The sequence below is a fragment of the Odocoileus virginianus genome, chromosome 3, assembly GCF_023699985.2.
Source record: "Odocoileus virginianus isolate 20LAN1187 ecotype Illinois chromosome 3, Ovbor_1.2, whole genome shotgun sequence".
Lineage (NCBI taxonomy): Eukaryota > Metazoa > Chordata > Mammalia > Artiodactyla > Cervidae > Odocoileus > Odocoileus virginianus.
The window spans coordinates 37,321,195-37,346,394 of NC_069676.1; the positions used below are offsets into that span (position 1 = coordinate 37,321,195).

At 42.8% G+C, this 25,200-nt stretch overlaps 1 protein-coding gene across 2 annotated transcripts in view; it reads right to left on the bottom strand.

The window, feature by feature from the left end:
- Positions 1-85: 85 nt before the first annotated feature.
- ZNF496 (zinc finger protein 496) overlaps positions 86-25,200 on the bottom strand; it is a 45,378-nt gene continuing 20,263 nt past the window's right edge. The window contains exons 6-9 of one of the 2 annotated variants that reach the window (XM_020903750.2): positions 11,307-11,418; positions 10,687-10,794; positions 9,493-9,606; positions 86-3,509 (exon numbers count right to left, since the gene is read on the bottom strand). In XM_020903750.2, the coding sequence (XP_020759409.2) occupies positions 2,752-3,509; positions 9,493-9,606; positions 10,687-10,794; positions 11,307-11,418 (1,092 nt within the window). In that variant the 3' untranslated portion in view covers positions 86-2,751. Of the gene's footprint in view, positions 3,510-9,492; positions 9,607-10,686; positions 10,795-11,306; positions 11,440-25,200 lie in introns of both variants that reach the window. The other variant, XM_020903749.2, reaches the window with a different exon arrangement.

A 25,200-nucleotide genomic window follows, 5' to 3' on the forward strand; every position in this document is an offset into this window, starting at 1 on the left:
GTTCTCTTTGTCAGGCCGACTGATTGACTCTCTCAGCTGTGCTACTCATACTCTTCTAACTAAAATGAAAAGTCAAACACGAATATTAATTCAGTAAGTCAAATTTTTATTTTGCACCTGTGAATTTATGGGAACAATGCCAAGGAATCAGAGGAAGAGGGAGGACAGATGCTTTTTGGATGTGGGGTCTCTGAACATCCATGGGAAGGTACACACACAGCTCATCTGTCTGCCCAGCCACCCAGGAAGGGAGGGTAGGAAGGATGAAGTGGGTCAGTTCTATCTTCTGGAGAAGCTTTTTCCAGAACCCAATGGTTCCTCTGCATGGGAAGAACCTGGGATTTGAGTTGCACCACCCAGAGGGGCTTCTGAATCCAGGGGGAAGGTGAACTTCTGATTAGCTAGGCACCTTGGTCAGGTTTGCATCAGTGAATTTGATACTCCCTCACAATATTTGGTGGGTACTGATCAGATGCATAGCCTCCCCATAGGTTTCAATTCTGTTACATCCCCTTTTGTCTTACTTATGATCTGATTTTACAGATAAAATATACTAAACAGAACAGTTTTCTTCTTTTATACAAATATCTAAAGTGGGTGAGTTCATAACTTTCTCCCTTAATGGAATTGTTGGGCAAGAGTGCATAGGTGGGTAGGGCAAATGTTCACAGAATCTGGCCTTTATTTGAAATTTTCTCCTCCCTTGTCCTTCAAGATACATGTTTTCCTCTTTTCTGGCAAGGTCAACCCAAGAGGCAAACTATTTAGAAAACAAAGAGCCCCAATAGTTTATTTTTTGTTCAGGGTATAACCAAATTATTTTATTGTATTTACTGTTCCTGGGTATATAGATGCATCTATACAGGCACAGTAATCATAACTATAAACTGTAACTATTTCATTGGGTTTGTTACCTCTTGATGTGATAATGAAGTGACAAAGAGCAAAGGGTCTTGCATTCATTTGCCCGGCCTTACTGTCTGCTAATGGGACCTGACATATAAATATAAAACACAGGCCTGGTGGCTGGCTTTCTGACTCAGCCACCAATATACCACAGCTTCCATGCTTTTTCATCACTGAGCGGAGCCAATCTGACCAGTCTTTCAGGATCAAGACGATGGTTTTCATTGCTTGAGGCTTCACTACCAGTGTCACTCCCAGTCTAGAACCCCAGGTGATGAACTTTAAAGGGTATTCTGCAGAGGATCCCCCACCCTGGGAACAGAAGCTTGAATCTGAGTTCTGCTTCCAATGGAACTCAGAGTAAGCTAAATCAACTTTGCACTAATTCATCTAAGAACGAGAAATATCAGCAGAACCTCAGGATTATCTAGTGTTGTGGGTTAAACTGTCTTCCCATCCCCCCAATTCATATTGAAGTCCTAACCCCAGTACCTCAGAATGTGACCTTATTTGGAAATAAGGTCATTGCAGATATAATTAAGATGAGAACAGTCTGGAATCAATAGGGCAGGCCCTACTCCATATGACTGCTATCTTTATAAAAAGGGGAAATTTAGAGACAGACACATACACAGGAACACCATGTAAAGACAAGGAGGAGGTGGGGTGATGCTTCGACAAGACAAAGAACATCAACAATTGTCAGCAATCACTGAAGCTAAAGGAGAGGCAAGGAACAGATCCTTCCTTTACAAGAATCCAACCTTGCTGACACCTTAATCTTGGATTCCAGGCCTCCAGAACTGAGATGATGAATTTCTGTTGTTCTGAGCCACCCAGCTTTTGGTAATTTGTTACAGCAGCCTTAAGGAATTAATACAACTGGCACATGAAGTTTATATATATATATAGAATGACTTCATCAAAGGTTCTGTTTCTCCTGCTCAGCTCATCCAGACAAAACAACTTCTCATTCATGGGACCTGAGCTCTCCTTTATGGGACCTGAGCTCTCCTTTCCTAGACATGATACAATGGGGAAGGGAAAGTTAAGCGCCTTTCAAATGATGATGCTGTCACTTCTATCCCACAGCCAAGTATACCAAGGACCTTCAGGGTACAAAGAAAGGACACTTTCTTTGTAGTGTGTGCCAAGAAACAAATTAAAATGTGGGCTTAATGTGGGTTTTGCCTTGAATGAGCTCACAATTCCCAATAACCAGTCACCACCATAAAAGAAAGAGTTCCCTTTTGGCAAGCTATAGTCTCCCACAAAGGCTTCTGAGCCTGGAAGGGCCATCTGATAATTCTGAGGTGTTCTCATGGACCAGATGGTGCCTGGGACACAGACTTCTGATGACGGGACATGGCTTGGTATGCTTGGCCCTGCTGCCCTTGTGCCAAGAGGCCCAGCCCCACCTTCCTCCTAACCCATCACCCCACCTGCAGCTTCCTGCTATCAGGTAGGGAGAAATTACCTCCAGACTTCAGGATTGGGTAGGAATTCAGATGGGGCAGGAAGGGAGTGTACTGCAAGTTGGCAAGGAACAGACCCCTCAAAGGTTCCCTGTGGTAGGGGGCACCCTAGTCCCTCCACCACGTGGGAAACCCTGAACAGGGTTCTCTTAGACCCGAAACACCGGGCAAGTCAAAGCTGGTGCTGACACACTCTCCTGGAGCAAATACTTAACTGGCCACTATCTCGTTTCTACCTGAGAGTTAAAGGTCAGGAGGACGTGGTCTCTGTCCTGGGGAGGAGTCTGAAACTGGGCAGTGCCAAGCACAAGTGGGATACACTCCACCCACGCTGGAGCTGCTCGCAAAAAATATGTGCTAAGCCCCCGGCTCAGTAAGAGTTCAGAGCCTGCTTGGACCGGCGCTTCATGTGTAGGCGCTGGTGGCGGAGGAGGTCAGAGTTCTGGGAAAAGCTTTTGACGCAGTACCTGCACTGAAAGGGCCGGGACTTGTCCATGTGAATGTTACTGCGGTGCCGGGCCAGGTGCTCAGGCCGCTGGAACACCTTCCCGCAATCGCAGCACTGGCAGCGTAGCTTGGCCTTGCCCTTTGTCAGCGGGTCGTCAGAATCCCCACCCGTGGTCCCTGACGCCTCCTGTTCTCTCTTCTTCACTAACTCGAGTCCGTCTGGCTGCAAGTGTATCCGCCTGTGTGAGAGCAGGTGGGAGTTGAGGCGGAAGCTCTTCCCACAAGCACCGCACCTAAACGGTTTCTGGACCTCATGGGTCTCCAGGTGCCCATCTAGGTCCTCGCTATCACTGAACAGCTCCCCACACACCGAGCACTCATGTGGCTTCTCCTGCTCCCTGCGGCTCCGCAGGTGTCGGATGAAGTTGACCCTCCAGCGGAAAATTTTGCCACAGTTAGGGCACACGTAGGACTTTTTAGAGGAGGTCTGCACCTCACCCGCTGCCTCAATGCCGCTCCGGTGGGAGGTGGGGAGGCTGGGCTGCTTCTCCGTGGGGCTCCGCGGCTCGTCTGTGCAGTAGGGGCCGAGTTGGGAATCCTCATCTCCGGAGCTGGACAGCACAATCTCGATCGTCACCTCCTCATCCAGGCTGTTCTCAGGGAATGGCGCATCACCTCCCACTACCAGAAGGCAACGAGGTGGTCAGTGGTGCTGCCCAGGCCACACCCGAGCCCCTGCAAATCCTACCCAAGGAGGTTCCTTGTGGGTCCAGAAACCCACATTTTTGTAAGGAATCTTCCCCTGCAGGTATCTCTGTGGTATGTCTTGTGAGAAGGAATCCCTTAGCACACAGGCCACGCTTCTAACCCATTCTGCATACCTTTTTCTTTCTATCTTTTTCTCCTAAATCCCCAGACCCAGTCCTTTTATTTATTTCTTTTCTAGCCACTGAGACCCCTCCAAGCTCTAAGACGTTGTATCTATCCGTGTAAGCCTTGACCATTTACACATCACTTAACTCTGCCTTTCTTAATCAGACAAGGGAAAAATTGTCAGGGTGCATTAAAAGCCTTGAGACAGAGAAGGGTCCTGTATTCTAGAAACAGTGACTGGAGGCTGCCAGCTACTATATGCTAGGCACTTAAATTCCCCAGGGGCTGTACAAGACTTCTGACATGCACAAGCCCATTTGATCCTGGACACAAGCCAATGATGTACTACTTGCCATTATAAACATAGGCAAACTCAGGTCACGTGCTTAAGGGCTCAGGGCTAGTGATATTGAGCCCTGCTGTGATGGTAGGGCTGTTCAAAGGCCCCAGATTATCCAAGGTCATCTCTCCCTCTCAGTATCATATCAGAGGCCAACCAACAGCCACTAGTGGTAATGCATAAAGATGCACTGGACTTTATAAACTAACTGAAGCTGACTCAATGGATCTTGAGTCTCTGATGTTGGAAAGATGTACTGTGGGGAGGAGTTGGGTGGGCAGTGGGGACCCTGATATGAGGTCCTTGCCTGCAGCCCAGAGCCCATTACACAGCTCTCCTTACAGCCGTTTCCTTATTTTTGTGAAATGGGGGGCTCAGCTCTAAAACAGGGGTGGGGGATAGCGGTGCCAGGTCCTTTGATACAATAATAATAATATGGTTATTCTGGACTTAATTGCTGGAAGGAGGAGAGTTCCGGCTGCTTAGGGAAGTGAGGGCAGGTGAAACTGGACAGAACATAGCAGGAAGACCCAATACCGTAGCAAGCAGGAGACACTGGGCAGTGGCAGAGTCTATGCGGGTATTTACTCATACATCAGAGCACAAGTGTGAGGGGACTGGGTACAACGTGAGATGGGGGAGTAGGAAGGGAAGACATGAAGATTCAGAAAATTTTCAGTCTATCTTCCTGCAAAAAATGAGAAAGTATGTTCTGGAGAGAATACCAAGGGCGTGGCAGGACAACCACGGATCCTATTGATCATCTAAGAAGCCAAGAGTGGAGATGAGATAATCCAGGAATGGTCTGTAGAGGACCCTCTTGTCTGATGGCCTGGACCCTTGTAAATTTCACAGGAGGCCAACAGTGTTTCTGAGAATATCCATCTTGGAATAAAAAGGAAAGAAGATGGACTAAAGGAAGGCATTCAGACAGTCCATGGGGTCAAAGAGTTGGATTAGACTGAGCGACTAACACTATTACCTCTATCAAACTTCTAGAACAAACTAATACAGCTATCTGGATGCAAACATGGATTATCCTTGAAAGAAAAGGAAGACAGCCCCAAAGGCAGTTCAGAGGTTGACAGAACTGCCACTGCATCCACAGGTTCACAGGGTGGACATAGCACTGAGCCAAAGATGAATCTCAAACCCTAAAATCTAATGGAATTTGCCCTGTTAGGATTCACACTTTCTTGGGAACCATCAGTCTTTCTTCTTTTTGGAATGAGAGTGTCTACTCTATGCCTGTCTCACCATTTCACTTTGGAAGCACTGAACTTGATGTCTGGATTTACAAATTCACAGTTGGAAGCGACAATACCCTGAATCTCACTCAATTTTGATTTAGATGATATTTAGATTAAATTATGGACTTAGAGTTGATGCTGGAATAGATTAAGGGATATTGGGATAGAATGGATGTATTTTGCATATGAGAAGTATGAATTATGGGAGAACAGAGGGTAAAGGGGAACAAGAAGTATGGATTATGGGGGAACAGAAGGTGAAGTCTTAACCCCCAGTAATCAAGAATGTGACTATATTTGGAGATAAGATCTTTCAAAAGATAATATGCAAGAGACCTCTTGGAAGAAGAGATTAGGACATAAAAATACAGAGAGATGACCATGAGAAGACACAGGGAGAAGACAGCTGTCTGCAAGCCAAGAAGAGAGGCCGCAGGAGAAACCTCTCTACTGAAAACTTGATCTCAATCTTCTAAGCCTCCACAATGTTGAGAAAATCAATTTCTGTTGTTTGAGCCTCCCAGTCTGTGGTACTTTATTATATCATTCCTAGGAGACTAATATAGTACATATGGGATTCATGCATGTGTGCTAAGTCGCTTCAGTCATGTCCAACTCTTTGCAACACTGTGGACTGTAGCCTACAGGCTCTTCTGTCCACGTGATTTTTCAGGCGAGAATACTGGAGTGGGTTGCCATGTCCTCCTTTAGGGGATCTTCTAAACCCAGGGATCAAACCTGCATGCCTTAGGTCTCCTGCATTGGCAGATGGTTTCCTTATCACTAGTGCCACCTGGGAAGCCCACATATGGGAAGAGAGCCCCTGAAATCAGATGAAGTGACTAAAAATGGATGCACAGTTTCTAAAAAGGGGGAAATAATTCAACAATAATGTTGCTGTGTGCCACTGACACAACAGTGTAAAGAATTTCTAGTAGATGAGATAAGACTTACAGAGGTGTGTCCGTAACACTGCAGAGAAAGAGTAACACTAGGGATGTCTCAGCTCAGCACTGAGATAAATATGGGTGATGTGGGGAAGGTGCAGGGCAAGAGAGAAGCTAAACTAACTGTTAGGATAACAGTAGAGAAAACAGGGAAAATTATTAGCTGTAAGTGCTTTTACCTGTATTGTATCAATCTTCAACAATAACCCCATAAGGTAGACTTGACTATTATCTCTTATCTTACAGGAGAAAAATGTAAAACAGAGATAAAATAGCCCAAGGTTCAGGGGAACTGCACTTAACTGGGGGTGGGGGTAGGGGTGTGTACCTAAGACTACGACCATGCTCTTCCAAGGCCAGGGAACAAAGGCTGCTTTGTATTTTTAAGAGCAAAAAGCTCATAACCAGGTTGATGGCTAACTCCTCAAGAAGAGCAAGCTGTGGCCTGGGAATAAATCATTTCCTGTCAGCTGGAGGTGCTAAGGAGAGAAGCAAGAGGATATGAAAATATATGTAAAAAAAATAAGTAAATAAAGACATCATAACAAATATATCCTTATAACGTTAGGATCGGGAGGATTTCTTAAGCAAGATACACAAAAAAGAGATGAATAACTGTATTGACATATTTAAAATGTTTTTTAAAAGAACATTTATGTGCAGACTTCCCTGGTAGTCCAGTGGTTAAGAAACCGCCTACTAATGTGGGGGACACAGGCTTGACCCCTTCTCCAGGAAGATCCCACATGTTGTCACAGGGTAACTAATCCCATGCGCCACAGCTACTGAAGCCTGAGTGCCTAGAGCCCATGCTCCACAACAAGAAAGGTCACCGCAATGAGAAGCCCATGCACCACAGTGATGAGTAGTCCCTGCTCATTGTAACTAGAGAAAGCTGGCAAGCAGCAACAAAGATCCAGTGCAATCAAAAATAAATAAATAAATAATTTTTAAAAATTATGTGCTAAAAGACACATAAAGAAAGTTAAAAAGTAGTAAGAATTATGTACAAATAATTAGTACAAGGTTTCCCCAATGGCTCTGCAGTAAAGAATCCACCTGCAATGCAGGAGACACAGGACATGCAGGATAGATCCTGGGTTGGGATGATCCCCTCAAGAAGGGCATGACAACCCACACTAGTATTCTTGCCTGGAGAATCCCATGGGCAGAGGAGCCTGGCGAGCTATAGTCCATGGTGTCGCAAAGACTCGGACACAACTGAAGTGATTGAGCACGCACGCATGCACTTAGGAGGCAATTCACGGAAAGGACAAGCAGATATGGAATAAAGAGCATGGTGTCTCTTAATCACATAGGTTCAAATCCTCAGTCTGATACTATGGGCCAAGGATTTGTGTCCTTCCAAAATTTTTATGTTGAAGCACTAATTCCCAATGTGATGGTTTGTGAAGTGGGGTCTTTGGAAGGTAATTAGGTTTATATGAGATCTTGAAGGTGGGACTTTTGTGATGGGATTAGTACTTTTATAAGAAGAGGAGACAAGAGTTCTGTGTACCAAGGAAAGGTCATGTGAGCGCATTAGGGAAAAGGAAGCCAACTACAAGCCAGGAAGAGTCCTCACCACACACTGAATCTGCTGCTGACCTGACCTCACACTTCTCAACCTCCAGAACTTGAGAAATAAATTTATACTGTTTAACAGAACATATCTCTTTGCTATTCTGATCTAGCAGCCTGTGCTGACTAAGATGATATCTACCTCAGAAGGTACATAAAGATACATGAATATAATCATGTAAAGACCTTATACTGCTGCAGTGCTTGGGACATAAAGACTCAGAGCTTACCAAATGTGAAGGGGGAAGTATTCACTAGGCAATTCACAGCAAAAACACAATAAACAAGAAAAGATATTCAGTCTCAGTGGTAGCATTATAACGTGCTGGTTGGACTGACACAAATGGAACTGGTTGGAAGGGTCCTTTGTGAGCATGGATGTGGCTATGCAGACCCTTCACCTGCTGTGAGAAGGTGTGGGAAGAACTACCAAAATAAAAATGGTGCCTATTCTATGCAATTTATCATCTCTCACTGATTTTAGATAGATAGCAACCCTTAACTTCTTGTCATTTCAAAATAGATTCAGTATCAGAGCTCAGCAATGGGAGAGTGAAAACTCCCCTGTGGTAATGAAAATCCACATTCTGTAAGTATGCTGCCAGGGCTGAGACCTCCTGTGAGCAGGCAGAAGCAGAGAGGATTCAAAATTCGTCTTGAGAATCAAGCTGAACTGGGAATGAGCCACACAGGGACGATCACCCTCGGCATGCAGAAGCAGGCTCCTCAGAAAACCAGGGCATCAAAGCTTGTGGGGAGGGAGTACTCTCAACCTAGATCTGCTGTAGATTTACAAAAACAGAAAATCCCTTTAGTCTACACAGGATAGGGGGTGAATACAAATGACTGTGAACTCTGCATGATACTAGGTGGAAATACCAGAACATCATGCAAATCTTGCCTCTGAAAGGTATCAAATTGTGCATGAGTCACTGTATTTGCAAAAAACCCTCTGTGACACAGTGGATTTAAGTAAAGACTAGAGACTCAGAGTCTAAATGGTGCTGGGCACACTCTCCAGTGGTCCTCCTTTTAGCATTCTGCTAACCTGTTCTTTAATTGCAACACTGTCCAGGGACTCTGGTCTTATATGCACAGAAAAGAAATACACAGACCATGTGTCCAAAAGCACTCTGCCAGCACCCTGCCTCAACCAACCCACAAGAGAAAGGCATGGAGGGGAGGGCCTTACACTGGGAGTCAGCTGGAAAAGATCCTAGAAAAACAAACGTAGGGCAAGCAGCCTCAGGAACTCTCAGGAACTGTCAGCAGAAATTTCAGAAAGTTCAATTCCTAAACCTACACCATCCCCAGAGACGTATATACATACACAACACATATGCATGCACATAACCACACACGCACAATTTCACACACACAGCACAGCAGACATTATATAAACATATATGTACCACATACACAAATGCCCGCAGGCATGCTCACATGTATATAACACATGCCATATACCCTACACATGTACACACTCACACACCAAACATACTACATACATATACACCATATATCCCACTACCACATTCATGCACACACATACACATGTACACATCATACCCGCATGCTACATGCACACACACACTACACACATATATACACACTCAAGCCACTCATCACACACAGGTGCACCCACCCCCACAGCCTCCTAAGAATTCCTTTACCTGGGCAGGTGCTTTGAGGGAGCACTGTCTGCTGGCTTGTCTGGAACTCTGGCACCTGCAGCTCATCCCGCTTTCTTCTTTCTTCTACCTGGATTGGCTGGAGACTTGGAAAGTCTTTCCAGAGAAGAAAATGAAAAATTCATTTTTCCTGCTGCTGCAGCACTACCTGGAAGAGGCATCTTAAGAGATGCCAGGCTGTGATGCGAGAGCAGGCCTGGGCTCCCTCTCAGGGCAGTCACTCAGTAAATTAATGTCTGATGAGCAAATAAACCTGCAGGCAAAATGGGCCAACACCATGAACATGGGTTTTGAAGCTAGATGGAATGAACGTGGATCTGGGTTCTGCCCCATCCACTTGACTGTGGACAAGTAACTGGCATCCATGCAGTCATTTTCACTTTCTGTGGTGGGATTTCCAGTACTCCACACAGACACTGCATAAACACAGCCTGGACAGTCTGCTGGGGCAGAGATGGGATGGGAAACTGAGCACACCAGAGGGCCTGGTTGCTTTTTCCAGGTGGGGGTGGCAAGTGAAATACTGATCTGCTCTGTGCCAGCTCAAAGTCCTAAGAGAAAGGAGGCCTGGGGGTACTGCTGGCATGGTACAAAGCTTTTCCCCTGAAGAAGCAGGCGTCTTAAGGCATTAAAGCACAGTGGTTACAAACACAAGCTCTGGTGACATGGAAAGCTGGGGGTGGGGGTAGGGGGTGGGAAATGCTGCTGCTGAGCTGTGGCTCGTCAACCAAACCCCAGCACCTCCCCAAGCCTCAGTTTCCTTACACTACCTGCAGTATGTGGCTGGAAGAAGACAGGTGAGGCATCCAGAGGCACTGTGCCCAATGCCCAGCCAGAGGTGGCATGCCCTCCTCCTCTCCCACCTGACTTTTGGAGAGCATCTGACCTTACTTATAAAGTGGTCACTGCATTGTTACCACAAGCCAGGTGTTACTTACAGCAGGGAGAAAGATACTTCTATCATATCCTAGTTCCTGGTTGAAAGAGGGCAATCCCCACACCTGGGAAAACTGAAATACCACATTTTTTCTGTAAGGAATGAGGGATGAGGCAGGACTCATTCTACCAAGACATGGTCCAGGGGTGATAGAGGGCTCAGAGAGTGGGAGAAGGAGAAGGCCTGCCTCTGGCCGGTAGCAGCCTTGCATTCCACTGAGTTCTGGTATCATTCCTCACCCAAGTAGGAGACCTGGGACATGTCCTTCCCCTGGAAGTCCTGCAACTCTGGAACACGTGGCTCATTCTCTTCTCCCTGGGAGAGAGCCAGCTGGGCAGCTGCATCATCTATTCACAGAAAAGGGAAGGATATGCATTCATCAGGCCTCTGCTCCCGCAGGAAACCAAAGCGGGAGGACAGTGGTGACTCTGAGACAGTAGAGGAGAGAGAAGTTGGAGGGACGCACAACACACCAAGACCACCAACAGGGGCCATGCAGGGAAAGTGGAAGGGCCAGGGCAGGCCGGGAGAGGGCAGGGGAGCGGACACTAGGGGGAAGCTGTGGGCTTGGGATAACTCTTTCAGGCCTACCAGAAAACCAGCAATGAAAAGAGTCAGAGTAAGAACGATAGAAGAGCAAATGCAAGGGATACAAGGGATACAATATTTGGTTGTGTATGTAAAACAGTCAGGTAACAAGCCTAACTTTCACATGATAGCACCAGGCAATGGTTAATCTGCAGAGTGGCCCTGGCACCACTGTGCACAGGTGCCTCCCGTTAGGGTGTGGGGGTGAACAGTGAGCTAAGATGTGGAGCCCACGTCTCTGGTCTCAGGAGAGAGCTGAGTTAAGTCTTACTTGCAGGCAGTGAGACCCCACAGTCTTCTCCAATGATGAACTCTCCGTAGAAGCCAGTCTGGGCAGGGTCTAGAAGGGACCAGTCCTCTTCTGAGAAGCAGAAGATCATATCCTTGAAAGGAGAAACCCGGTTCTGAAACCACAGAACAAGTACACCTCAATCCAGGCATAAGCTAGGGGAGGGATGCGGGAAGGAAGATGAGTCTGAGGCAGAGCCCCTAGCAACGTATACAGCTGGGAGAAAGACAAAGCAGAGACGCTGCTGCAGAGCTCACAGTCTCCCCAGTTCTAGCCTGAGATTCACCCTCAGATGTATATGGTTCAGCAGAATCCAAACAGTGGATACCTCACAGCGTGGCCAAGGATGTGTAGGACAGGTCTTCCTACACAGCGCTGGAGAGGCTGCGTATCTACAACCCCAAACAGGCTAGTGTAGAATGTCTCCATATGATTAACGTAATGCAGAGATCCCAGTTCTAGAGTTTATTCTGCACATGAGGAGCATGGGATCTATACGAGCTCCTCTGCTGCAGCACTGGTGATGATAAAGGTGAAAACAACATTTATGCTCAACAGAAGACTGTTTACGTATGCTGCAGGATATCCTATAAGGCATAACCACCAGTATTAGAAAAAAATAAGAGCTTATCTGTCCTGAGTAGGAAGCCCTCTAAGGTGTATTGTTACATGCAAAAAGCATCTGGGCAAAGATGGTCTAGATTCTACCTAGAAGTCTTGACCATTGGCTGCTTCTGCAGAGTGAGCTAGGACTTCCCAGATAAGTGTAATATTGTAATATTGTAACTTTTCTTATACTTTGTGTCATGAACCATGGGAATGTATCAAAAATTAACTTTGATTTGTGACATGATGGCACATCCACATAATATCAAGAAACCATAAAAATAAAGAAGTCATTTACAGTATGGAATTACAATTCTTTGCCAGTTAGAGCATGATGCTAGGTTCTCAAATTTCCTGTAAATACTAATACGACAATAGATTAATGGCAAACGTAAATGTCACTGAAAAATTACTCATTTTGTTTGTAGTAATCTGGAACCTTGATCATTTCACAGAATAGTTGGGAGATGTAAAATGTGAAAGATGGACAATTACTGGTCTAGTTGACATTTCTGTTTGCACCTTCTAATTCCAGAACAGAAATACATAAATACACTTCTATTAAGCATGTCACTATACACTGGCTTAACGTGCACGTATTTTCTGCAAAGGGTTTTAATCACAAAGCATTTAAAATAAAATTCTATTTGGGGTTTTTAAAAAAAGTCCTTTATACATTTAACTGGAAAAGACTTCAAAATATTACCAGTATAGCCATATGGTTGCCTTGGGGCCAGGTGCCAGGAAGAAGGGGCATGGGAAAGGCTGGGTAAGGAGAATTTTTGTTAGTTTTCTGTTTTTGACCATGCAGTATGTGGGATTTTAATTGCCTGAACAGGGATTGAACCCATGTATCCTGCATTAGAAGCAAGGAATCTTAAAAACTGGACCACCAGGGGAGTTCCAGGAGAGTTTTCAGTGAATCTCCTCCAGTATCTTAGGACCCTTCCTCCCAGCCACATACACACTTTTTAATTTTTCAAATTAAGCCTAGAGAAAACAGAGTAATACAATAAACATGAAAGATATACAACTCTGCAGCTAGAGTCAATAAATTAACATTTTGTCCACAGTACGTTTCATCCCAACATGCATCAATGTGAATCTCCTACTAAAAAGCTATTCTCCTACATCAGTACAATTTTTTTTTTTTTTTTTAGCACAGTGGTTCTCAACCAAGGGGAACTGACTCTGTGCTCACAGGATGTCTGGCAATGTGGAGACATTTTTGTCACCACTGAGGGGTGGGCATTACTGGCATTGAGGGGGCGAAGGCCAAGGATGCCGCCTAACACGTCCCTGGGCGGTGGTGCCCCAGACAGCCAACATGACAAAGAATTATCCAGCCAAAATGTCAACAGAGCCATGGGCAAGAAACTGTTCTACAACACCCAAGAAACAACACTGGTTCAATAAGCATCTTCTGAATTATGAAATAGCATTATCCTTTCAACCATGAAGAGTTATACAGGTAACTGTGACAAGAAGTCAAGATTGGAATTTGCTGGGTTAAAGCTTTCTAATAGGCCCCGAGAAGTCTTTCTAAACATGCATTGCCTTAAAATGTCAATCATCCAAATATAAATAAAACTCAACCGTCTTATGTTCATATAACCATAGGTGTATGCTTACAATTACTTATTTATAATTTTTTTTTTTTTGCCCAAATCCATTTGATTAGAAAAAATGAAGTGTGATTCTCCCCCAGGTACTTCAGGATGTAGAAAAGTAGGCCTTTATACACAATTGGGAAAAATGAACACCTGAACTAGCAGAAGGATACCCTGTGATCTAATAATTCTATTTCTAGTAAATCATTGGAGATGTATGTAAAAATGAAGGTCCCACCACTAAACCTTCCTAGAAGGAGGCTTCACTACGGAATTGGTGTTTAATATTCTATGCATGTCTTTCGAACTCCCAGTACATATGAATATATCATGAAATGACAGCATTGTTCTGTAAGTTCTCATCTGTCACCTCGTCCATGTATAAGAGTGTCTCCAGAGTATGTGTGCAGAGGGAGCCATGGGAACACACATTTTGACTAATATTAAGTATTTCCACATTGGTTTTCAGGTAGAGTACCTAAAGGACATTCCCACTGGCAACCCAGTGGCATGCCTATTTCCATACACCTTTGCCAAAACACTGGGTATTGTGAAAAATCTAAGGTTCTAGCAACACTGTGGGTATGAGGCAATCATAGCAGTGTAACTCCCCTTACCTCAATGAACATCTCTTTGTGGATTTATTGGTCAGTTGGGTTTTGTCTTAAGAGGTCCACTTATTTATTTATTTATGCTAGTTTTCACTGAAGTATAGTTGATTTACAATGTTGTGCCAGTTCCTGCTGTACGGGCTCAGTTATACACAAATATGCATTCCTTTTTTTTACATACTTTTCCATAAAGGTTTATCACAGGATACTGAATGTAGTTCCCAGTGCTATACAGTGGGACCTTGTTTATCCATTCTAAATGTAAGAGTTTGAATCTACCAATCCCAAAATCTCAGTTCAGCCCTCTCCCTCCATCCCTCCCCAACCACAAGTCTGTACTCTATGTCTGTGAGTCTGTATTTTGTAGATAGGTTCATTTGTGCCATTTTTTTAGATTCTACATATCATATCATACGGTATTTGTCTTTCTGACTCACTTAGTATGGTAATCTCTAGTTGCATCCATGTTGCTGCAAATGGCAATATTCCATTTTTTTTTCTTATGGCTGAGTAGTATTTCATTGTATACATGTACCACATCTTCTTTATCCATTTATCTGTCCAAGGACATTTAGGTTGTTTCCATGTTTTGGCTATTGTGAACAGTCCTGCTATGAACACCAGGGTGCATATATCTTTTCGAACTATAGCTTTGTCTAGGTTTATATTTCCAGGAGTAGAATTGCTGAGCCATATGGCAGTTCTATTTTTAGTTTTCTGAGGACCCTCCATATGTTTCCATACATTTTTTTCCACTATATTTTTTACAGTGGCTGCACAAGCTTGCATTCCCACCAACAGGGTAGGAGGGTTCCATTTTCTCCACACGCTCTCCAGCATTTATTATTTGTAGATTTTTTAATGATGACCATTCTGACCAGTGTGAGGTGGGAACCTCACTGCAGTTTTGATTTGCATTTCCCTAATAATTAGCTTAGGGCTTCCCTGGTGGCTCAGTGGTAATGAGTCCATGTGCCAATGCAGGAGACATGAATTCGATCCCTGGGTTGAGAATGCCTAGAGAAGGAAATGGTAACCACTCCAGTATTCTTGCCTGGGAAATCCCATGGACAGAGGAGCCTGGTGGGATTGAGTCAGACACAACTTAGAGACTAAACAACAACAATAATTAGCAATGTTGAGAAGATGCTTGCTTATCTAATGATGAGTTGCTCTTTCTTTTTTTAAAAAAAATCAGCTTAAAAAAAAAATCAGCTTGTTATTAACTGTGGCTATACTTAACTATGATAAAACAAAAAATAATATGATTTCAATTAGAAAAATTCTAAGTATGCATCAATCACTTTATGGTGGTATGAGTAATCAGTAATATTAGTGACATAGAAAGGATTGCAAGAAAATGTTTAACAAGTTAGTAGGGTATCATTTTAGAAAAGAGCTTCAATATCAGAAATGTGGCTGTGGAACAAAAACAGGCCAACAGAGAAGAGAAGAAAAAGTTCAGAAACAAAATTTGGTAATATGTAAAAAATTAATTAATAAATTTTACTTATGGAAAAAATCTATAAGTAAAAACAGGACCCTAATCAGTGGGGGAAAAAAATATGATTTTCATCTGATGTACCTGATACAGTTGGCTAACTACTTAAAAATAAAACTAGATTCTGATCTTTTATCATAATTACTACAAAAAAAACCCAACTTGAAGCCCAACCCCCAACCAAAAAGCTTTCAAGCACTAAAAATAGAGAGGCCATATGAAAAAGTAATTGGCAGATACTCCACATAAATTATAAATATTCATAGTGATGAAACAGCATGAATGAAATTAAAAGACAAATGACAAACTGGGAACAGAGATACACCATTACTGAAAGGCAAAGAGTACTTAAGATATACGGAGCCCTTACAACACGACTGGTAAAGCTTCTAATACAGAAAAAAAGGTGAGGGAACCAAGTAAGTACTTTAAAACATATAAGAAAAATTCACCTTTACTAGTACATGAAAAAAATGTATATAAAGTACCAGTACCAATGTTCACTCTGATGAAGTTTCAAAAAGAAAGGCGATAAATTTCACCTGAGCCCAGAGGTCAAAAGTCCTACAATCCAATCACAGAAATCCCCTGGAATCTTCATGAGAGCTTCTATACCAATAAGTAAAATTAACAAGGTTGTTGGATAGAGAGTTGATATTCAAAAATCAATTTTATTTCTATATATGAACAAGTGGAAGATGAAATATTAAAAAAACATACCACTTACAATAGCATAAAAAATCATGAAATTCTTAAGGAAAATGTTTACTAAATATGTACACTATCCAAACACTGAAGAATTAAGCAAATGGAAGGATTTAAATGTTTCTAGATGGGAAGACTTCATACTGTTAAGATGTCAATTGCCCCACAATGATCTATAAATTCAGTGAAATTCCATATAAAAATTCCAGGAGGCTTTATTTATTTAAGTTGATGAGTTGACTAGAAAATTTATGACATACTAAGAACTTAAGAATAGCCAAGAACTCTGTAAAACAAAAGTCAAACTGGAGGACTCACTACCAACTGCAAAGACAAAGTATAATGTGTTCTTGACATAAAGGATCAAAACATAAATCAGTGCACCATACAGAGCCCAAATGTCCAGATATATGTGGACAATCAATTTTTGACAAAGGTACCAAGGCAATTCAATGGAAGAAAGGGAAATCTTTCAGTAAATTGTGATAACTAAATATCAACATAAAAAAACCAAACCAAACCAAAACACAAACCCTACACCTCATACCATATACAAAATATAATTTTAAAAGGAACCAAAGGGACTTCCCTTGCTGTCCAGTGGTTAAAACTCCATGCTTCCATGGCAGGGGGGCTCAATCCCTGGTCAGGGAGCTAAGATTCCCACATGCTGCTCATTGCAGCTAGAGGGGAAAAAAGAGGAAAAAAAAAAGCAAAGACCTAAATGCAAAATCCAGAACTATAAAACACACAGTAGGAAAATATTTGTGGCTGTAGGCTAGACAAAGATTTGTTAGATAGGACACAAAAAGTATTAAATGATAAAAGAAAAAACTGATAAATTCAATCTCATTAAAATTGAAGATATATGACCTTCAAAAGTGAAAGTAAAATTGCTCAGTCAAGTCTGACTCTTTGCAACCCCATGGACTGTAGCCTACCAGGCTCCTCTGTCCATGGAATTTTCCAGGCAAGAGTACTGGAGTGGGTTGCCATTTCCTTCTCCAGGGGATCTTCCTGACTCAGGGATAGAACCCAGGTCTCCCGCATTGCAGGCAGATGCTTTACCCTCTGAGCCCCCAGGGAAGCTACGATCTTCAAAAGACATCATTAAAACAAGGTAAAGGCAAGCTGAAGACTGATAAAACATACTTTCAATACATGTATCTGACAAAGGACTTAATCTAGAACATATATGCTTTAAAAAGTTCCTAAAACACAATAAGACAAGCAACCTGATGAGCAGGGAAAACGTTTGGACACTTCACAAAAGATGCAGAAATGATGCACAAGCACATGAAAAGATACCCAACTTCATTACTCAACAGAGAAGTACAAATCAAAACCACATTAAGATATCCATTTCAATAACCAAAATACATGTTTTTAAAAATGACAGTGCCAGGTTATGGTGAAGATATGTAAAAACTGGAACTCATATTCATTGCAGGTAGGAGTATAAGTGGTTAGATCACTATAGAAAACAGCCAGTTCTCCTGTAATTCATACATATACACTTCCCCTACGGCAAGTGTGTATACCATATTCATTCCTAAGTAATTGCCCAAGAGAAAGGAAAACATATATTCACAAAAAGACTTGCATGTGAATGCTCATAAAAGTTTCATTCATAACATTCAAAAGCTGAAGTGACCCAAATATTCACCAACAGGTCAGTGGATAAAGCAACTATGTGTGTTTGCTTTGGCCACACTATGTGGCTTGTGGGATTTTAGTTACCCAACCAGTGTGGGCCCTCCACAGTGAGAGAGGGGAGTTTTAACCATTGGACTGCCAAAGAATTACCCTGGATAAATTAACTGTGACACAGCTATACAACGGAGGACAAACTACTAATACACACAAGACGAATGATGCTTAAATCATTGGCCTGAGAAAGAGGAGCCTGACTCCTCTATCATACAGTAGGATTCCATTTATATGAAATTTTAAAACAAGAACAAACCTTATTGTGACAAAAAGGAAATCAATGCTGGTCTGGGAAAGAGAGCATGCAAAAGGATACAGGGAACTCCTAGGATGATGGAAATATTTTATATCTTGATTGGTTAATGGTTACATGTGTAGACAGTTGTCAAAAACTCTCTAAACTTTACATTTAAAACAGGTGTTATTGTTGTTCAGTCGCTAAGTCATGTCTTGACTCCGCAACCTCAAGGACTGTAACATGCCAGGCTCCTCTTCTCTGCTATCTCTCAAAGTTTACTCAGATTCATGTCCAAAAATAGGTGTGTTGTATGCAAATTATAGCACAAAAACTGGATTAAAAAAAGTGAAAATATAGAGACCATCTTCAGCCATCATTTCAGCAGAGATTTAAAAAAACATTAATATTAAAAAATATCTATGTAACAATTATACATTTCTATATATGTGGGTCACATTAAAAATCACCTGAGATCCTTACCCCCGAGGTCAGAGCCGGCATCACCCATATGGGGAAAACCCCTTCAATGGATAAAACATGCCACACAGGGAAAGAAACAACCCAGCTTGGCACTTCCACTAAAACATGTAACCTGAATCTCAATGCAAGTTAAAACCTATCTAAGCAGAGTCTGCATTACAACTAGTCTTAACTCTTCAGAACTATTGACACTGTGACAAACACTGAAATTCCAAGGAGAAAATGTTGGACACAAGACAACTAATTGGGAAACATGATGCTCTAATATTACTATTTCAATGCTGAATTTCCAGAATGTAGTAACTGCATTATGGTTATGCAAGGAACTGCCCTGGCTTTTAGGAAATATGCCCCATTGGCATGAACAAAGAGATAAAAGGGGTAGAATGTCTGCATATAACTCCCTAAAAATTCTGGGGAAAAAAACGAGGTGGTGCAGTGGGTAAGGGTGAGGCAGAGTCAGAAAGACAGTGGGAGGGAGGGATGGAGGGAGGGACAAGTGAGAGAAAGTGACAGAGGATGGGGGAATTAAAGCAAAGGATCAGAGCTCCCCTGATGGCTCAGTGGTAGAGTCCGCCTGCCTATGCAGGAGACATGGACGCAGAGCAACTAAGTCAATATGTCACAACTATTGAACCTGTGCTCCAGAGCCCAGGAGCTGCCAACTACGGAGCCCACATGAAGTCTGGGCTGGAGCCCATGCTCCGCAACAAGAGAAGCCACAGCAATGGGAAGCCTGTGCACCGTAACTACAGCCCCTGCTCACCACAACTAGATGAAAAACTGGCAGCAATGAAGACTCAGCAGAGCCGAAAAATAAAAATATAATAAAATTACAAATAAATAAAGTAAGGCTATTTGCAAGTCTACTATTCTGGCAATCTTCCCCAAATTTGATATCAATGCCAAAGAAAAAAAACACAGTATTTCAGGGATGTCTCTGCCAGTCCAGTGGTTAAGGCTCCCTGATTTCATTGCAGGGGGCATGGGTTCAATCCCTGGTCAGCAAACTAAGATCCTGCATGCTGTGCAGTGTGGCCAAAAAGGAAAACAAAACAAAACAAAACAAAACAAAACAAAAACTTCTAAGGTTGAATCAATTTGGAACTGGACTTCTCAAACTTGGATACATATCACTCAAAGCATCTTGGTAAAAATGCACATTCTGCCTCTACAGGTCTAGGGTGGAACCTGAGAGCTTACATTTCTCAAGTGGCTTTACTGCTAGCCAGAGGCCAGTGTGGGGGAAATCTGTCCTCCAAGATAAGTTCCACAGAATGGAAGACAAGGCTCAGGAAGTCACAGGCTCTCCTCTCAATGGCCCGCAGGAGAGAAATTGATATTGGTCTTAAAGTGGGTAAGAAATATGCCACCCTGAAATACACAACTTTGGCCAAAGGATCTTTTTGAGTTGTAGGGAATGGATAAATAGGAAGAATGCAAAAAAGAAAGTACCCTCCCCCATTTGCCTAAAGGCAGGCAGTAAATGTTCCTCTGTCAAAGTGTGCCTCCCCTCCTACCAGGGAGGTAAGGTGACTTAATTACCAGACAGAACTCTAAACTCTTATCAGCCCAGAGACAACATAGCAAACTTAACTAAATAATCTTTATCTTCCATTAGTTTCTATATATATGTACCTTCCCACAATTTATTAGCCCTTGAAGCTCAAAATCCTCTTGTCATTTCTCCATAAATGAACTGCCTGTGGTTAAAATGGGTTTCCCAGGTGGTGCAGTGGTAAAGAATTTGCCTGCTAGTGCAGTAGACACAAGAGACTCTGGTTTGATCCCTGTGAGAGGAAGATCCCCAGGAAGAGGAAATGGCCACCCACTCCCAGTATTCTTGCCTGAAAAATTCAATGGACAGAGGAGCCTGGTGGGTTACAGTCCTTGGGATCGCAAAGAGTCTAACATGACTGAGCATACATGCACGTGGTTAAAATGGTATATAAATCTCTGGATCTGACTGCTTTCTAGTTTTCATACCTGTGAGGCATCCCATAGGCATACAAAATAAAAAAATTTTCACCTGTTAATCTGTCTTCTATTGGTTCAATTTGCAGTTTCCTGGCCACTAAACCTTAGAAAGTAGAGGAAAAAGTTTTATTTTCCCCCTCCCTAGGAAGTCTCTCAATACACGAGAAATTGATAAGGAAAAGATAGTAACTGACACTATTGATGAAATATGAACGAAATCAGTGCTCTAAGACAGCACTGTGGAGGTGTCTCATTCTGAAGATTCTAAAGACAAAATTGGCAGTACGTATTATCAAAATAGACTTGGATGTTTTTCCCGTGACCCTTGGACAGGTGTCTATGGATCTACCCCAAACTGGAATAGGAACAAAACATGGTGGGCACAGATGTTCATGGCATCATGGAAGCAAACCCAAGTCCCAGGGCCCCATAAACAGATCAGTGATGCTCCAATCACTGACAGTCACTAGGATACTCAGGGAGCTTTTATATCACGTGGAAAAATGCTTACATACACACACTTTGGAGACAAAGCTTTAATAAAAACAGGACTCAAATACAACATGATCCTAGAAAGGCATAAGCAAAATGGCAGAGAAAAGAAAGAAATTCATGAAAACACTCATAAATCTCAGAAAATTGGAAACATGTAATATTCTTTTACTTTTCTAAATCTTGCCAATTTTTATAACAAGAATGGGTGGGGGGAATATATAGGTCCATTTAAAATCAGATTTCCAGAGGAGACCTGTTTCCTTCTTGAAGATGGAGGAGACATACCTTTCTTTAAGTGCTCCCACTAAGTAAAACTAAAATCCCAGGAAATCATACATTTAAAAAAAGAAAAACACACAGCAGACTATGAAAGGTGGAGAGAGGGAGGCACACCAGCTAGAAACCTTGGAACAGGAGGAAAAACAGTGGTGAGTACCCTCATTTTTCTTTCTGCCTCATGTATCAAATCAGAACTTGAAGCTGAAGGAGCCAGAGACTCCAAAACCCCAATAGGCACAGATAAAAATAAAACCCTAACAAAAGCTTGTTCTCTAAGGCACAGGACTGAGAAAGTAGCTAGACAGACAATACCTGCCCTACTCCAGCCAAGCACCACAGAAAAAACCCTCCAACCTTGCTCATGATAGGAGTGAGTGAGAGTCTAAACTTCCACCCTCATTAGGCTGCAATGAAGGGTCCAAACACCCCCGCTGGGGTGGTCTCAGAGAAGGCCAAGCAGGGACCTGGAACTTCCATCCCTGCTGCTGCTAACAGTCCTCCCCCACTACCACCACTGTATCAGTGGAGACCACACCAGGAACTACCAGCCCCTCTCAGGAGTCCTCTGACTTTGGAGCAATGGAGACAAGTGAAGTGGGGAGCTTGATTTGTTCCCTCACCTGTCAGTAATATGGTAGACTACCTGCTTGTTTTCCCCTCTCCACTTTTAAGAGTTTGTTGTGTTTTTTAAAAATGTATAATTTCCTGGGATTTTAGTTGTACTTAATGGAAGCAATTAAAGAGATGGGAATACCACACCACCTTACTGTCAAATCTGTATGTAGGTCAAGAAGCAACAGTTAGAACTGGACATGGAACAAGAGACTGGTTCAAAATTGGGAAGGGAGTATGTCTTACATGCAGAGTACATCAGACTAAATGCTGGGATGGAGGAATCACAAGCTGTAATCAAGACTGCCAGGAGAAATATCAATAAGCTCAGATATGCAGATGATACCACTCTGAAGGCAGAAGGCAAAGAACTAATGAGCCTCTTGATGAGGATGAAAGAGGAGAGTGAAAAATCTGGCTTAAAACTCAACATTCAAAAAACTAAGATCCTGGCATACAGTCCCATAACTTTCTGGCAAATAGATGGGTAAGAAATAGAAACAGTGGCAGATTTTATTTTCTTGGGCTCTGAAATCACTGCGGACAGTGACTGCCGCCATGAAATTAAAAGACGCTTGTTCCCTGGAAGAAAAGTTATGACAAACCTTGCTGCTGCTGCTGCTAAGTTGCTTCAGTTGTGTCCAGCTCTGTGAGACCCATAGATGGCATATTAAAAAGCAGAGACATCACTTTGCCAACAAAGGTCTATAATCAAAGTTATGGTTTTTCCAGTAGTCATGCAGGGATGTGAGAGTTGGACCAATAAAGAAAGCTGAGAGCCAAGGAATTGATGCTTTTGAACTGTGGTGTTAAGAGAAGACTCTTGAGAGTCACTTGGACTGCAAGAAGATCCAACCAGTAGATCCTAGAGGAAATCAGTCCTGAATATTCATTGGAAGGACTGATGCTGAAGCTGAAGCTCCAATACTTTGGCTACCTGATGTGAAGAGCCAACTCACTGGAAAAGACCCTGATGCTGGGAAAAACTGAAGGCAAAAGAAGAGGGCAGCAGAGGATGAGATAGTTAGACAGCATCACCAACTCAGTGGACATGAATTTGAGCAAACTCCAGGAGACAGTGACGGACCCGGAAGATACATCATAAGAAACTTCTGAAACCTAAAGACAAAATTTTTAAAAATGGGATCTTTCCTATAGGAAGAAAGTCTGAACCAAATCTGATAGCAGATTTCTGGTCAGAAACTGTGCATGAACCGTACTTTTCAAGTGCTGAAAGAGAACTGTCAGTCAACTGCAGATTTTATAACTGATGAAAATATACTTCAGGAGTGAAGGGAAAATCTAGACATTCCCAGAGGAATCAAAAATAGCTACATTTGCCACCAGCAGATTTATCTTAAAAGAATGGCTAAAGAAAATTCCCTAAACAGAAAGGAAACAAGAAAATAATAAAAGGAATTATGGAACATAAGAAAGGAAGAAAATGTTAAGCCAAAATATGAGCAAAGACAATAGGTTTTCCTTCTTCTTTTTAAGTTTACTAAATAATGTTTGACAGTTGAAGCAAAGGTTGTAACACTGTCTAACATAGTTCTAAATATCAGACACGATTCTTAATGTATGCAGAAAAACTATTTAAATCAATTGTATTATAAAATGGGAAGGGTCAAGGGATGTAAAACATTGGGATAACTTACGTATATTACCCAAAGTGAGGCAGGAAGGAAGGGGGCAGGGCACAACCATTAAAAGAATGACACAACCATTAACAACAGAGTAGGATATAGACTGGTTAGAACCAACTACGCCTGGGAGCGTGGAAGATATCCCTTCTGGTGGACTTGAGCCTCATTATACACTCTAGGAACATATTAGTATCTAAATGACACATCCACAGATGCCACGGCAGCTCAGAGGACAACCATAAAAGGCCAAAAAGTGAGTGGTGGCCCAATTCCTGGAATCTCTGCTCCTTCCCCAAATTAGAATAATCTTCCCATTTGTTAGCCTATGAAGTTACCCAGCTAATAAAAAATAACCACTGCCACACCTCAGGGCCACTCCTGCCTTCCCAGACCATACACACTGTGGAGTATTTTCCCCCAGCGCCTCATACTTCCCAAGACCCCGACCTCATGCTCTGGGGCTGCTGCTCTCAACTTTTGAAATGACCCACACTGTCCACAGTGTGTGAAAGTGAAAGTGTTAGTTGCTCAGTAGTCTCTGAATCTTTGTGACCCCACTGTCCATGGAATTCTTGAGGCAAGAATACTGGAGTGAGTAGCCATTCCCTTCTCCAGGGGATGTTCTCAATCCAGGGATGAAACTGGGTCTTCCACACTGCAGGTGGATTCTTTACCACCTGAGCTACCAAGGAAGCCCATCTACAGAGTGTGTATTTCTCTAAACTTGCTTCCACTTTACTATGGTCTGCTAGTGAATTCCCTCCTGCACAAAGCCAATGACCCTCACTTGGTGGACTGTCCCAGGGAATCATTCAAGACCTAGGACATGACCATCCTCTCACGTGTGCCACATTTTTTCTGCAACACTATCACTAAAAAGTTATATGACAAAAATTCTTTGCTTGATCAAACTTTAGTCAAGCTCCTGAACCTTCCCCTATGCCCTCTGTGCACTTCCTCATAAAACCAAATTTCAGCATTAAGTCAGTTTAACCAGCGACTAAGCATAGCATAGCATAGCAGTTTAACCAGAATCTTCTGTCTTCAACAACTGATTGGGTTCCTCATCCCTTATCATACCCTAGGTCATGTCTGATCACCCTGGTCCAGGGGTCCCCAATCCCTGGGTCATGTACTGGGACCCATCTGTGGCTTGTTAGATAAACCAGGCCACACAGCAAGGGGTGAGTGGTGGACAAGAGAGCAAAGCTTCATCAGTATTTACAGATGCTCCCCCTCACTCACATTACTGCCTGAACTCTGTCTCCTATCAGATCAGTGGCAACATTAGACTCTCATAGGAGTTTGAAGCCTACACTGAACTGAGGAGGTACTCCATGTCCAAGGTCAGAAGCAGCGGCTGTGCTTCACTACAGCGGCCTTGAGCAGATACCCCACGTCCAAGG